At 39.7% G+C, this 14,702-nt stretch overlaps 2 protein-coding genes across 3 annotated transcripts; one reads left to right on the top strand and one right to left on the bottom strand.

Moving 5' to 3' along the window:
- Positions 1–370: 370 nt before the first annotated feature.
- On the bottom strand, positions 371–6,905 carry LOC117768200 (ubiquitin-conjugating enzyme E2 G1-like). 2 transcript variants are annotated; one of them, XR_004615023.1, is made up of 6 exons: positions 6,716–6,905; positions 4,123–4,225; positions 3,910–4,007; positions 3,582–3,760; positions 3,367–3,496; positions 371–2,755 (listed from the first exon to the last, which is right to left on the bottom strand). XR_004615023.1 is itself a non-coding variant. In XM_034596391.1 (6 exons), the coding sequence occupies exons 1-5, from the start codon at positions 6,756–6,758 to the stop codon at positions 3,388–3,390; spliced, it is 510 nt and encodes a 169-aa protein (XP_034452282.1). In that variant the 5' UTR covers positions 6,759–6,899; the 3' UTR covers positions 371–2,755; positions 3,367–3,387. The 2 variants fall into 2 exon arrangements, 1 of the variants encoding a protein (XP_034452282.1); XM_034596391.1 differs by having other exon boundaries at positions 3,367–3,474; positions 6,716–6,899.
- A 1,392-nt stretch (positions 6,906–8,297) lies between these two features.
- anapc7 (anaphase promoting complex subunit 7) lies at positions 8,298–14,700 on the top strand. Its single transcript, XM_034596386.1, has 11 exons — positions 8,298–8,497; positions 9,260–9,446; positions 10,060–10,179; positions 10,546–10,657; positions 10,848–11,001; positions 11,106–11,248; positions 11,487–11,604; positions 11,692–11,888; positions 11,991–12,215; positions 12,316–12,466; positions 13,066–14,700. The coding sequence occupies exons 1-11, from the start codon at positions 8,397–8,399 to the stop codon at positions 13,253–13,255; spliced, it is 1,698 nt and encodes a 565-aa protein (XP_034452277.1). The 5' UTR covers positions 8,298–8,396; the 3' UTR covers positions 13,256–14,700.
- Positions 14,701–14,702: the final 2 nt, after the last annotated feature.

The following is a 14,702-nucleotide window of genomic DNA, read 5'->3' as shown; positions in this document are numbered from 1 at the left end:
TTCTCATCCAGATGTTAATATCAGCTCCTAGAATATGATCTCTTGTTAACAAATATGCTGTGTATTCATAGTTCTTGAAGGTAGCTCCACCTCAAGTAGTTACAGCATTAAAATGCTGCTTGTGTTGTTGATGTACTTAAAAGTAATAATCCTTTGTATATATAATATGAACAGAGCCATTCTACACAAATGATACTTCAACTTTTGATAATTTTGTCTTTTCCTGCAAAAATGTGTTTTTCTTTAAAACATAGGACTTTTAACCATAGTTACAGTAAATTTCCGTTTACCATTTAAATACTTCCAGCACATTATACGGACATTAGACTGAGAATAAAAGGTTTGGTTTAGTCATCAAAGAGAAAACAAACACCTGCAGTTGCTTTTATTCCACATTCAAATCATCCATTTGAAATTCAATAATCAAGACAGGTTTATTCTATTTACAGTTGGCATTTAAAACAGGGGTTTGACTCACCCTCCATGTAACTCTTGTTAGACTCTGCAGACCTAAAAATAAATATTTTCACCATTTGAAAGAAGAATAAATCTAAATCAGTTATGTTCATCCCATTAGTTCTCGTGTTGTTGTCTTACCTCATTAAAATGTGACCACTTCCATTTTTTAACAAGCTTCCCTTTTTCCAGGTGCTCGACAAACGTGGCGTGCTTCCTCATCGCCACGTACAATCACAATATTTTCTATGGATATATCAGAGAGCTCGCTCACACCTTGATCAGCTCAGTGTGTTGCAGCCAGCCGAGCCCATTAGTGTGAAATGAAGCCAGCCCTGACACAGGACACTGTTCCCAGGGCTCCAATTACAGAGCAGAGGTCTAATACACTTTAACCCAGAGCGTTCTCTCATCTAAAATGTAAAGCACAAACCATATTACAAGCCCCTCTGTTTACACACTTTATTGAGCATCATGTCCAATATACATTGCATTGACACAAAATGGAAAAAAGAAAAACCCAAAACAAATAGAATGGCGTATGGGTGGATTAACCTGGACACACCATTTTCAGAGCGTATTGCTTAATGACATTTCAAACGCACCGAATCTGTGCAAATACAGTGAACACCGGTCAGAGGAGGTCATGGTAGGTTAGAAAATTTAAAAAGGTAATGTCGACAGCAGTTATGTGATCATCAAGTCTACAGAAATCTACTAACTGTACACATGACACCCAGAGTGTACTAACAATGGTATACTATTCAAAACATACCCAACTCCTTCAAAACCTGATTGCATGCGCCAAAAGATGGTTAGCTGTTATTCAATGTCAGTCACATAATTATAAATATGGATATCATAATTCAAAGTAGATGTCATCATGGCTTAATAGTCAGCAACACCATCAATGAAAGTGAACAAGACTCCACCTGAACCCTACTGTGTAGTCTTTCAAAATAATACCTATAGTGTTCATTCCCCATCACGACACTAACTTATACTTTACTTAGTGGTGAGTTCTCTTTTTCAAGTCTCTATCAAGAATCCCAGCCCAAATTCAGTGATAAAGTATAAGGTGAAAACATCATCAAGTGTGCACCAATCAGAACTCAAGATGTTGAGTTACTCAGCAATCTACCCAAAGTCCTCAGAGTCTAAACCCACGAGTGAATGTGACTCACACATCGTGTTTTAACCACACATCGATCGAGAGTCAAATGTGCCACAACAAAGAAGGAAAGAACAACTAGCCTAATTCTACTATGGAGCCCCTAAATCCATGTTACCAAGAACAACCCAAAAACCCTTGTTAAATTAGTTTTCCTTTGAAACTGGGAAAAGCTCAGACACCAGGTAACCAGTGGACACGAGGAATAATCACAGTTTAGGTAATTTTCACAGACTGGTTTTGGTTGTCCATGATTGATCTTAGCGTTGTGAAGTCATTAGAGTGAGTGGGGAATAATAAACATCTTCATTGATGATGAGGGCCATGTGTTGAGGAAAAGAGTCAAGAATATTGAATGATGATTTTACTGATCGCTAAAAATTGAGTTTGAGCAAAAGTCTATTACTGAGAAGTTGTCTGGAGCCTTCTGTTAGTGCACATCATCATGTTCGAAAACGGTTTCACTCAGATCCATTCCATGTGTTCATCCACAGCTGGCAATAACAGATAACAGCTGTTTAAGAGGATCATGAAGGCTTGAGAGTCAGACGTTCACCAACATAACAAAAAACTAACAGGAGGCTGTTTCTCACAAAGCAAAGTTCCTTTTTAAGATCTCAACCTGTCCCTCTGAACAACAAACAAACTGTGAGGAGGTGAAGCCAACAAAAAGGCAATAGTGATTCAATGACAGTGTTGAAAATAAATAACACCAATGATGGAGATTAGCGGGGCCGACGTTAATCTGGTGGAACAAGTGCAGCGGGAGGACGAGTGACGACCTAATGACAACGGGCTTTTGTTTGTTTTACACAATCTTGACCACTAAATTGCATAAGAAACCTGGTATAAAGTAGAAACTGTTCAGCAGCAGATAAAAAAGCAAGTTAATTTACAGTAGTGACATATCTTACATCATTAATTTTTTTCAAAATAAATAAAATTAAATATACAATTCCAGGTAGGAAACAGGTTAATTTTGCTGGTAAGGTTCTCAAATTGGCTCATCTTGCGGAAAATGACAACCGCTCAAAGTAACGTGGTTGGGGTCAACCAATTCCTTCGACTGGCAAAACAAGGGGTGCAAAAGCCTTTTGCTGAAATTTTCCCTCTGAAGGCATCCTTTAACTGAAAAACAAATAAAAAAAACAACATGTATTATTATTATTTCTTCCATAAGAAAGGTTTCACACGAGTTTTAGGCTTCATCCATACTACTACGTTTTCCATTGAAAATGGCATCTTCAAACTAAAATGAGTGATGAGCATTTATTCTCTGTATCAGTTTAAGTTCCCATCCATACGAACACACCTTTAAACATACATCTGCAGATTGTTCGAATAAACGCTACATGTTAACAGTTGTATAATGGCAAAAAATGCAGAATTTAACTGCACAACAGCTGTTAGCAAAGAAAACAGGTAACGCAAGTAACAGATTATCCAAGTTGTGTTCTACACTGTTAGCAGAGGCTAATGCTGATTGGTTTCTTCCAGAAAGGGGTCATGTGATAGGAGCGTGATGAATCAGCAAGGGCTATGTCGTGACCGTAAAGACCCAACCAGCAAGTGGTTCACCTGCATCATCGTTTCAAAATATCTCCGTTTATGCCCCTCCAGACTAAAACGCTGCACCAGAGTTTTCAAACTATAAACAGGGCCAGCAGTACAGTTGAGGAGGTTTCAAATGAAAACATAGTAGTATAGATGTTGCCTTAGCTGAAAGTCAATTTACTTACCCTGGAATTTACAACTGACTCCTAATCAAACGCCATCTCTTGACTTTTTCTTACACAGCGAGCCACCTTCCTCTTAAATTCACCGTTAGGGTCCTCCCTCCACTCTTTCTGTGGGAGCGACATCAGACTCCTTTTACCAAAACATCGTCAACTGATTACAAGAATGAAGAAGAGATTTCTGTTGTCAGGGAAATGGAATCAGTAATGCAACTCACCGCCGCATCCACATTAGCTGGTGAATCACTGTTGGGGTCTGCCAGCATGGAGATAACACTAATCATGATTGTCTCTACAGTGTGGATGGGAAGCCAACGCTCCTCAGGCTTTTCATAACCAAACTTATCTTCGCCCGGCTCGTGCAGGATTGAGATGCAAACATCCCCATTCTTTGCAACTGTGAAGAAATGGAAGATAACTTAAACAACTGATGGCCCCCATTAGAATTCAACACAATAATCAGGATTACATCGCTGAACCATCAACAAAAAGATCTGCAAAATAATAATAAAAACATCCATGAAAGAGCTAGCTGAGTGTGTTTACCATTCGGGTGCCAGATTTCAGTGATAAACTTCATCTTTGGAGGCCGTAGTGGATAATCATAAGGGAAGGTTAGGTATGCTTTGAAAAACCCTCCTTCACTGCAATACAGACAAAGAACAGAACAAAGACAAATGAGAGATGATGAAGTTATATAACATGTATTTAAATATCTCAGACCTAAGATATTATTATCCAAATTATGTTTGCACTTACAAAAGGGTATCTTGTGGACCAATGATCACAACCTCCCATTTGTATATGTCATCATCATCTATGAGACCAGCTGAAAAGCCCTCCACGGGGTTCTTGTTGAGCTCTGGGAGAAGAGGAATACAGTATTTACATGCAGTCATCCATGAGCTATAGCTGCTTACATGTGTGACCAAGTAAACAGTTACGTAGAGTTGACTGGGTACATTGCATCCAGTGTTGCTTCTTGTTAGGTTGAAAATCTTAAAGCTCAGGAGAGCACTGAGTCATCCCTTAGTTATGCTGCTATAATGGGGGAACTCCCATGATGCACTGGGCACTTCTCTCTCTCCCCAATGTATTGAAATCACACTACTGCATGTCATTAACTTGGTGTTTTCTCTCCCATGTAGCTTTTTCCTTCTGCCCTCATTCTGCAGGTATCTCTGCCTCCAGAGATGCACCATCCACATGTGACCCCATCGTCTAGTATTATAGTTGTTAATAGGTGCTGCTGTCATTGCTGTTGTAAGTATTAATAACATTATTACATACAGTATCACTACTATCATTATAGCAGCCAGTCTGACGGTACAATACAACAGTTACACAACCGTTGCTGGTGTCGTTCTCTTTGTGTCTCTCCCCACCTCTCCCCCACATTCTTCTCCTCTAATTCCAACCAGTTCACAGAGATGCCCCCCCGCCCCCCCACCCCCCACACACAGTCTGGTTTTTTTCCTCTCCACTGTTGCCAAGTGTTTGCTCGTCATGGGAACTGTTGGGTTTCTCTATGATGTTGTGAGGTCTCAACCTTAACATGCATCTGTCTTCAGATAATGTTTGTTGTCAATTGGAAACAAAACTGTCATCATCATCTATCAGACCTCAACTTCTTGCTGCTGCATGAAATGTTGAGTTAGCATTTACAAATAAGTGATAGAAAACTACATCGGTGGTAAAGGCTGTATTACCACCCCTGATATGGAATTAGACTATTAGCATGAATTCTTTTGTATGTAGAATGGGTGCCATAAAACAATTTGCTGCGATGACTAATTGTTTAACCAGTATAAACCAGACATACCATTGATCCGTCTAAAAGAAGAGTTTAATCACCCATTTTAATGGAAATATTCAGTTTCAGTGTTTGGCATCATTTCATAATGTTTAATTAAGTGAAAGAAACATTACATTTCATGTCCCTTCATTAATGAATGTTTAAAAAAAAAATAACCCTATTAAATGAGATTAGGTTATAGTGTCATATTATTCCAAGTTCATTCAGTGAGTATAAAGATAGGCAAATGTTCACGGAATCAAATCGTGGTTTCCAAAAATAATAATTACTGTTGGAGTGAATCACCCACTTGAAGAACCTAATCAATTCAACCCATGTAAAACCAGTGATTCATTTTCTCCACACACTGAGAAACCAACATTTACATATTGTACAATCAGTGCAACATGTTCAATCTGTCATAGCAGAGCGGGGTCTCGGCCTGTGGAGCAGTGGCTGCAGTGGTGGAGAGCTGCTGTCATTTCAGCACCACAGGAAAACCCTCAAAAGTCAGGCGGTGTCAAGCCTCAGCAAATTATAAACAGAAGGTCAAACTTTATCAATACAGGCCAGTGTTCAGATGGAAAATAAAAATAATCACATAACATCAATATTGGGAACAGACTATTCACCAGAACTGCTGATCGTCATAATATTGGTATGTCAGATATATTTGACTATTTGCTCATTTAATAGCTATAAATGGAAGATTTGCCCCTATACGAGCATGTTGTGTCAAAAACTTACTTATTTACGAATTGAACAATATCTGTCAACAACTATCAGGTGGTGGTAAAAATCTGATATTAATAGAAAAAACACAACCATATGAAAGAGGAGACAGAGATCCAGACACTGATCTGTACAGTCAGCCGGACACAGACCAATCATCAGAGGTGTGGGTGTCTCAGTGTGTCTGTCATTAATAAGAAAACACAGCACTGTCACCAACCCTACAAATAACACTGAGGATATTTCTCTAAAAGGAGCTAAATAACAAACATATGAGTTTGATGGTTGAAGGCTTTAACACACTCAGAGGACCGCATCCATCCTGAAAGACGCGAAAACTAACCAGTGTTGGTGATCATCGTCTATATTAAGTTTGTAAATTTAATTAGTTGCTACACGCTAGTATCTGAATCTGTGTATGGGAGGTTTAACAAATAGCTTTCATTAGCAAAGCTAAAGTGATCCGAGCAGATGAGTCCCTGGACTGATTATTCCTTTGTTCCGTCAGCTAACTAATGTCGAACTTGCTAGCCTGTTAGCAAGGCTGGCGGTGCGATTCGTGCGGTTGTCAAATATAATGTTGTTGTGGACATGTTTGTGTTAAAGGTGTGTTTATCTCCACTGTAGGTGAGCTAACCGCCGCAGCTGGAGCCCACACGGCGCTGCGGTGATGAAGGAGCCCATTGTGCTGCTTGGTTAGCTTCCTGAGCTCACTCCTATGGCGTAAACATAGCTTTGCGTAGCTAACAAAACAAGCTAACGCTAGCGGCTAGGGCAGACTGCCTTTATGTGGACAATGTTGCTCTACACTCGTGTTGGTGTTACCTGCCAGTTGTTTTCGAAGAAGTAGTGCTGATTGTTCGGTCATGGTACGAGGACGTGGATGGAAAACACTTCGTGACGAATACTTTCCGAGGAGAACACAGAGGTGAAGCTGAGTCCGACAGAGATGTTGCTGCTGCTGCTGATTTCCCTGTGTTTTGACACAAGGTTCAGCTGCTGCCTTTAGCTGTGCGCATGTGCGTCTGCAGTGCGTGTGTGTGTGTCAGCGTGTGTTTGTGTGTTCGTGTCATCGGGGACATGCAGTACTGTACTGTGTGTCTCAGTAAAGGTGTCCCCTGACATCAGTGCTTTGTGGTCCTATTGTAGCTTATTGTGATTTGCTTTGTTCAGATGTCTGACTTTATTTCATCTCTTACATTTTTACCCGCTGCCTGTTTGATCATCTCATGCAGGAGATGTGAAGAAACTCATGTAGGAGTTTTTTAAATGGTCAAAAAGTTGTCTTTTAGAAAACGATTGTTGTTATCGCATAATTTATTTTCTTAACACGCCTATTGATGCCATTATAGGGCAATAGATTTTAGCTGGCACCTGTTTTAATTAACTTACTCAAAAAACACGTTAACAAAGTGCTTCACAGACATAAAAACAGAAAACGTGTGCATTACAAATTTTAACAAGTTAATGTAAGACGATGGTTAAAATCAAGCAATAAAAGAAACAAATGGCTGGTTTAAAAGCATTATTATAATAAAAACAAATAAAGGAATCAAACAAACAAGTTAAAAGTTAAAGGCCACTTTATAAAAGAGTTTTTAAAAAGGATACTGAGGTGGCTTGTCGACGGCAGAATCAATTAATTTATGGAATAAAAAAGAAAAACATGATATCTTTAAGTAACATAACTAAATATTACTACAATAATTATTTTACCATTGTTTAATTTATAGCCCCACGTATCATATATAGCTATGCACATTATTATATATTTCTGAATATTATTTTTGCAGATTAAAATACGTTTAATAATGAATAAATTTGTTCGATTTGAGGCCAATTGAGTCATCTTAAAAACAGGCATGAATTTAAAAGGGCCCCGTTGTTTTTCACTTGTATGTCTGTTATTGCTTTACCACTAATGATTAAAGGAAAAATTAACTATATATCCATATATCAGTGTGTACCTCGTAAAAAAATGAGAATCCAATTGTAATTTTTGAAATAATTAAATGAATGTATATTTACAATCATATTACCGTGAAGAGGTTGTTTTGTATTTCGTGTTGGAAATAGTATTGAAATGTCTCCTATTTATATTATAATTATAATTTCATAAATAAAAAATATTGCTGCAGCAAAAAAGAAGATGCGTTCATAGTTATAGGATATTTCGCCATCAGCGGATCAATCATGACGCAAATAAGAAAGTTTTACATTCATGTATCAAATAAAAATGTTCATACGTTGTTTATAAAATATAAATAGAGCCAATTAAATACTAGGTTTCTCCTTGAGAGTCACAAATTCTTAAAATATGTCGCATTTACGAGCGTCGTGACGAAAGTACGAGCTTGTAAGGTGCTCCTGAAGGCAGCAGTATGCGGAAGGAAGCTCGTTGGGCGCCATATTTAATACAACAGAAGCTAGTTAGCGTTAGCTGTTTACAAGTCCAAACTTTTACCCTGAGACGGAAACCTAAAGCAAGGCCTGAGTTTACCCGAAGATGAATGTAATAGATCATGTGCGGGACATGGCGGCCGCCGGCCTCCACTCCAATGTCCGGATACTGAGCAGTTTGTTGCTGACGATGAGTAATAACAATCCGTAAGTCATGTCAGAGCGGGGTCCGTCTATTTCCCGAAGAGTGCTTTCTTTCACCAACATGTTATGGTGTTAGCCTGTGATAGCCCCTAAGCTAACCAGTCAAATACAATTGAGCGTAATAAATGTTACTGTAAAGCGAAAACAGACGGTAGCGAGATGCTAGTCCAGGTATCTACGTTATAGGGAGGTTTATTATTGTTTGGGCGTACAGGCTGCGTTCTTATCCAAGGTATAGTCATATGTCAAATCCCTCACAGTTGCTATTTTACAGCTAGCTTGAAATAACAGATTTCAACCGATCGTCTTATATGTCACCGAGTATCTCATTAAGGGAAATTACGTATTCACCACGTATTGTCAAAGCAAATTTGCTTTGACAATACGTGGTGAACTAAAGCCAGTGGCTCTGCAGCAGATGATCTCTCAGCTACGGTTCAGTGTAAATGCTGTGGTACTGATGCTCAACATCAGCTGTAGCTCGTAAGAAACAGCAGCAGTAGGATGCCCCTTGTCTGTAGTGGCTTTATTTGACATCTGTGTTTAGGATCAATGGACCCTGTGTTTGCTGTTGTTTTGCTTTTCTTTTCTCTATTGAGAATGTTGTTTACGAATTTGATTGTCTGTGTGTAATATGTTCATTGGCAGCATTTTTCTTCTATATCCTCTGTTACCCACGTTGTGTTATCGAGTGTGAGACAATTTATTGTGCTGCATCTTTTCTGAGTTTGCTTACTTTATTATTTTGTATCGTTTTGATTTAAGGGAGCTGTTCTCTCCGGCCCAGAAGTATCAGCTGTTGGTTTACCACGCTGATGCCATCTTCCATGATAAGGAATATCGTAATGCTGCCTGCAAATACAGTATGGCCCTGCAGCAGAAGAAGGTGCTCAGCAAAACCTCTAAAGTCCGCACTTCTACCGGTGGAGCAGCAGCTAACCTGCAGGCACAGGTGTGTTTTTACATCATCATGCATCAGTGTGTGGTTGCAGATTATACACAGTGTGCAGGATCACACAAACTGCTGAAATGTTTGTTGTTGCCCCCCCATCTCTGTCAGACATTCTCCTCTGTATAAATACTTTAAACATCAATACACCTCCATTTATATAATTTTGAAATAAATGCTACACACACATCTATTGCACCTCCTGTGCGTCCTAGGAGTGGGATCCCTCACTTGTGACTCTCGCAGAGGTTATGTGTCTTTTTAAATATGATTGAATGATTGTTTTGATGATCACATCGCTCAATATCCTGGCCATTGTAGGACTCTTGAATATCCTGGATGTGGAACACTTTTACTTGTATCTACAGTGTTAATATAGACTCAAGAAAATTGATTTAATATTTTTAATAGAGACAAGATGCATTAGCTCTGCCCATCGTTGCAGTTTGAAGAAGACATTTTCTTCTCATTTTTGTTAAGTGTCTTTTCTGCTGCAAGTGTGTGTCAACTCCCAGACATCTTGTTATTCCACTCTTGACAAAAATCCACACCACTTGGTCACCTGGCATGAATGATAACAGAAAAATGTAAATATCCTCGGAATGTTGTCTTTCAGAGTTTGCCGTCAGAAATTGAGGTGAAGTACAAGATAGCTGAATGCTACACCATCTTGAAACTGGACAAAGATGCTATTGCAGTGCTTGATGGAATTCCATCCAGACAGAGGACTCCAAAGGTAGGCGGCTACTCCTATCGTTATTGTAATTAACTTCTTTTTCAGGCTTTATTCACCTTTTTAAACAACAGACCACTCAGAGAAATTATGTGTGGCAACGTTTTATCTCATGTGAGACCTCTTGATGCATTGCTGTACACAAATAAATGTAATGAAGACTGGAGGAACCTACACACTCTGGGGTTAAAATAATAGGTAGTTATTGTAAAATGCTGTAAAATAACTTGCCAGTTGGTTTTATTTTGATACTGCAGTGGTCTAAACTGCTTTAATTTTGTTTTTGAAATAAAGACAAAACACAGAAGTAGATGTATTTTTTTTATTGCCTAGTGGTTAAATGAATGTCATTACTCTTTCTCATCTTAGATCAACATGATGTTGGCTAACCTGTATAGGAAAGCTGGTCAGGAGCGTTCTGCTGTGACAAGCTACAAAGAGGTTCTGAGACAATGTCCACTCGCCCTGGATGGAATCATAGGTACACATGGTCACATGCTCACACTCGCACAGACATCTAACAAATATCATTTAACCTGCTGAGACACACGTCTGTCTGTTGTCTTTACACATCAAATTAGATGGGTCCATCGTGCATCATATGTCTGGACTGTTTGATGAATCTGTTGATTTAAAGAGCTGAAAAATCTAATTTAACGTTTCCCTGTTAGGTCTTCTCTCTCTGTCGGTCAAAGGAGCTGAAGTTGCGTCCATGACTATGGATGTGATCCAGAGTATCCCCAACCTGGACTGGCTCTCTGTTTGGATTAAAGCATATGCCTTCATACATGCAGGGGACAATCAAAGAGCCATCAACACCATTTGGTGAGCAGAGTATTATTTCTCATACCAAGTGACTGAATGTGCCTATTAATGCCACAGTCTCTTTATTTGATGTATGACTCTATCTCTCCCCCATCCTGTCTCAGCTCTCTGGAGAAGAAGTCTCTCCTGCGGGACAACGTGGACCTCCTCGTGAGCCTGGCAGATGTCTACTTTAGGGCAGGGGACACCAAAAATGCCATCCTCAAATTTGAACAAGCTCAGATGCTGGACCCGTACCTCATCAAAGGTGTGCTGCAGGACGAGAGAAGATTTTATTGATTGGTTAATGGACCTAGTCTATATCACAAACTGTAGAAGTGTGTTTACATTGTTAAATTCTTATTTTATCTTTATGTTTTGACTGACAGTCAATATTCGCACTGTGGGCTTTAGTTGCTTGCAGACAATTGGCCTGGAGTGATGCATGGAAAAATGGGACTTGTGTTGTCCAGGTAACAGATATAAACTGCTGTGTGCCCTTGCAGGAATGGATGTTTATGGCTACCTGATGGCACGTGAGGGACACCTGGAGGATGTCGAGGTGCTGGGAGGACGATTATTTAATATTTCAGACCAGCATGCTGAGCCGTGGGTGATCTCTGGGTGAGTCTCTCATCGAACAGCTGTAATAATCAAACTCTGATACATGAAATATTATTTTCCTAATAAATTTGTATCTTGTTTGTTCAGTTGTCACAGCTTTTACAGCAAGCGGTACTCCAGAGCCCTCTACCTGGGAGCCAAGGCCATTCAGCTGAACAGCAACAGTGTCCAGGCTCTCCTCCTGAAGGGGGCAGCACTGAGAAACATGGGCCGTGTTCAAGAAGCCATCATCCATTTTAGAGAGGCCATGCGTTTGGCACCATGCCGACTCGATTGCTATGAAGGTATATTTTATTTTTATTTTTTTTACAGTCCAAATGTCGTGTCTGTCTTTTCAAATGTAGCACATTTCTCTGCTTGTATTGACTTAACTGTCCCATTTCAAGGCTTGATTGACTGTTACTTGGCATCCAATGGGATTCGAGAGGCGATGGGAATGGCTAATAACATCTATAAGACTCTTGGGGCCAATGCACAGACTCTGACCATCCTCGCCACAGTGTGCCTGGAAGATCCTGTGACTCAGGAGAAAGCCAAAACCCTGCTCGACAAAGCACTGGCCCAGAGGCCCGACTACACCAAGGCTGTGGTCAAAAAGGCGGAACTGCTGAGTACGTACTAACATCAGACTGAAATCCTATCTGCCTGTTACATTCATTATTATTGTTATTATTATTATTATTCTGTTAAGACTTTTCTTTTATTGTGAAGGTCGGGAACAGAAATATGAAGAGGGGATCGCTCTCCTCCGGAATGCCCTGGCCAATCAGAGTGATTGTGTCCTGCACAGAATGCTGGGAGATTTTCTTTTAGCCGTCAATGATTACCAAGAAGCCATGGATCAGTACAGCATAGCACTAAGGTAATTATCGATTGATTTTCTATTGTTTTACTTCTAATTACCTCAAATTCTCCCTGGGAGTAAATATTGCTCCAAATGTACATTTTTAGCCACTTCATGATGGTGAAATCAAAGTACAAGATCAGGAATTTTTAAAGGACATAGTATCTAACAATACTTCATTAAAATGCCTAAAATCAATTAGACCTATGTTACATATTGTGTGTAGTTACATTATCCAAACTGTTTGCTATAATGTTCACATCCGTTATTCAAGGTAACAGGACATTTAAATTTGGTCGCCTTCTAATCTGGTTTAACTTCTGCGGCAAATGACAAACAATGAAGAAAAAACACTGCTGGCCAGTCGGTTGTTTTTTCTTTCCACTGTTTACGATTATTCATTGCTGTTTGCTGTGTAATGTGAATATAACTTCAATACATCACCTACGCATCAGGTAGAATTTCATTAGCAATGGTAGTGAAGACAACAACTCCCATGATGCTGTTTCACGACATTATCAACCAAGGTCTTTTTTTTATTGTTCTGATTGAGAGACCCCCAGCCGCGGAAGTTACATATTTTACATTTTGTCTGTTTTTATCTTTTTCTTCCTAAGCCTGGATCCCAATGACCAGAAATCTTTAGAAGGCATGCAGAAGATGGAGAAGGAGGAGAGTCCAACTGACGCCACGGTGGAGCTGGACGGTGACGACATGGAGGGCAGTGGAGAGGACGGAGACCTGGAGGGCAGTGACAGTGAAGCAGCCCAGTGGGCTGATCAGGAACAGTGGTTTGGAATGCAGTGACCTCGGGCCACTGAGGCATGCTGGGTCAGTACCACCTTCTAACACGCTGCAGCCTGTGGAGAGCCCTCAGCCATCAGGGGCGTCAAACAGAACGGGGGGGGGGTCGTACTGCTCTGCACACCTCACATGACCACAGAGGGATTAACACCAAGTTACTGATGTTGCCAACTTTAGAGACGATGCAACTTTGACTCATGTCCATGTTTGCAGTACAGCTACAGGAAGCACTTAAGTGCTTCTTATGGAAATGTACCTTAGTGCAGAACTCCAGCCATTTTTGAACCTGATGTTGTTTTTCCACCTTAACGACAGTTTTACTAGTGGAGTTGATCGAGGCTTGTTTCAGGACCGTCCTACAGCACCAGCAGACACAGGGTATATCCACACTACTGCCTTTTCATTTGAAAATGCATTACCTCTGCTAGAGATACACCTGGTGTTAACACTACTTTAGAGCTGTTAAATTGGATTTGGAAACGTTGCAGTGTAGAACACAACATGGATCATCAGTTACAAGTGTTGCTGACCCTGTTGTCTCTGTTGTGCAGTTAAATTCAGCATTTTACAGTGATGCAACTGTTTACATGTGTAGGAGACGAGCTGATATTCCAGCAATCTGCAAATAACAACCACATGCTTCCTGTGTACACTGGCACGCACAAGCCCAGTGTACACATGTTATAAGCATTTTCAGGCTTGTTGGCATGGACGGGGTTAAAAACTGGTATGGAGCCAAACGCTTGTGTTGACAGTCGTTTTAGTTTGAAAATACGGTTTTCTAACAAAAACATAGTAGTGATGTAGTCTCAGCATAGAACAATATGTGTCACTTAAAAACTGATACTCTTCTTCAACTTGTTTTTGTTTCATCTTTGCTGCCTGGAAACAGTATCACTGTTCCAGGTAATGTAACTAAAGTATCAGTGGTAAAATTAAAAAAAAACCTGCTTTGGGTTCTTTTGAGCCTGGGATCTGCAGAGGATTCTGGGAAATGACCAACCCTGAAGCAGTTGTTAGAATCTAGTGGTGTGATTAGGGCAAAAATGGCTGGAGTTATTCATAATGTTTAACAGGAGGAACTGTTGCAAGATTTTTTAATTTGTGTGTTTCTTGAGCCTGACAGACTGACCTGTGCCACATATCAATATCACAGTAAAGGCTGTGAGTGTCGGTACTTTGTCAACGTCAAACACGTGTGATAAAGTGACAATGTACCATTCTCCTGCTGCCCTTTATAAATCGCATCATTTTTATTCTGTCACATTTAAGGTTGTGTCATGTAATGTCTGTACTTTGTGTTTTTTTGTCTGCCTTTCTGTATCAAAATAACTCAATGATTGACTCATTCTTACGTTGCAAAGTGTAACTCAACCATTTCAATTGAATGTTTATAGTATTTTGTACATATTTTTAAAATGTATAATAAAATTATTGAACTCACTTGACA

The sequence above is a fragment of the Hippoglossus hippoglossus genome, chromosome 9 (assembly GCF_009819705.1).
Source record: "Hippoglossus hippoglossus isolate fHipHip1 chromosome 9, fHipHip1.pri, whole genome shotgun sequence".
NCBI lineage: Eukaryota > Metazoa > Chordata > Actinopteri > Pleuronectiformes > Pleuronectidae > Hippoglossus > Hippoglossus hippoglossus.
This window is presented reverse-complemented; position numbering and strand designations above follow the sequence as displayed.

Excerpts from the sequence above, each read along its gene's own strand:
- LOC117768200 (XM_034596391.1), bottom strand. The coding sequence starts at position 6,758 with ATGACCGAACAATCAGCACTACTTCTTCGAAAACAACTGGCAG. Across the intron at positions 4,008-4,122 it reads GGTCCACAAGATACCCTTTT|TGAAGGAGGGTTTTTCAAAG; the intron begins GTAAGTGCAAAC and ends TCTGTATTGCAG. Across the intron at positions 3,475-3,581 it reads CAGCTAATGTGGATGCGGCG|AAAGAGTGGAGGGAGGACCC; the intron begins GTGAGTTGCATT and ends TCGCTCCCACAG.
- anapc7 (XM_034596386.1), top strand. The coding sequence starts at position 8,397 with ATGAATGTAATAGATCATGTGCGGGACATGGCGGCCGCCGGCCTCCAC. Across the intron at positions 9,447-10,059 it reads CAGCTAACCTGCAGGCACAG|AGTTTGCCGTCAGAAATTGA; the intron begins GTGTGTTTTTAC and ends GTTGTCTTTCAG. Across the intron at positions 12,216-12,315 it reads CAAAAAGGCGGAACTGCTGA|GTCGGGAACAGAAATATGAA; the intron begins GTACGTACTAAC and ends TTTATTGTGAAG.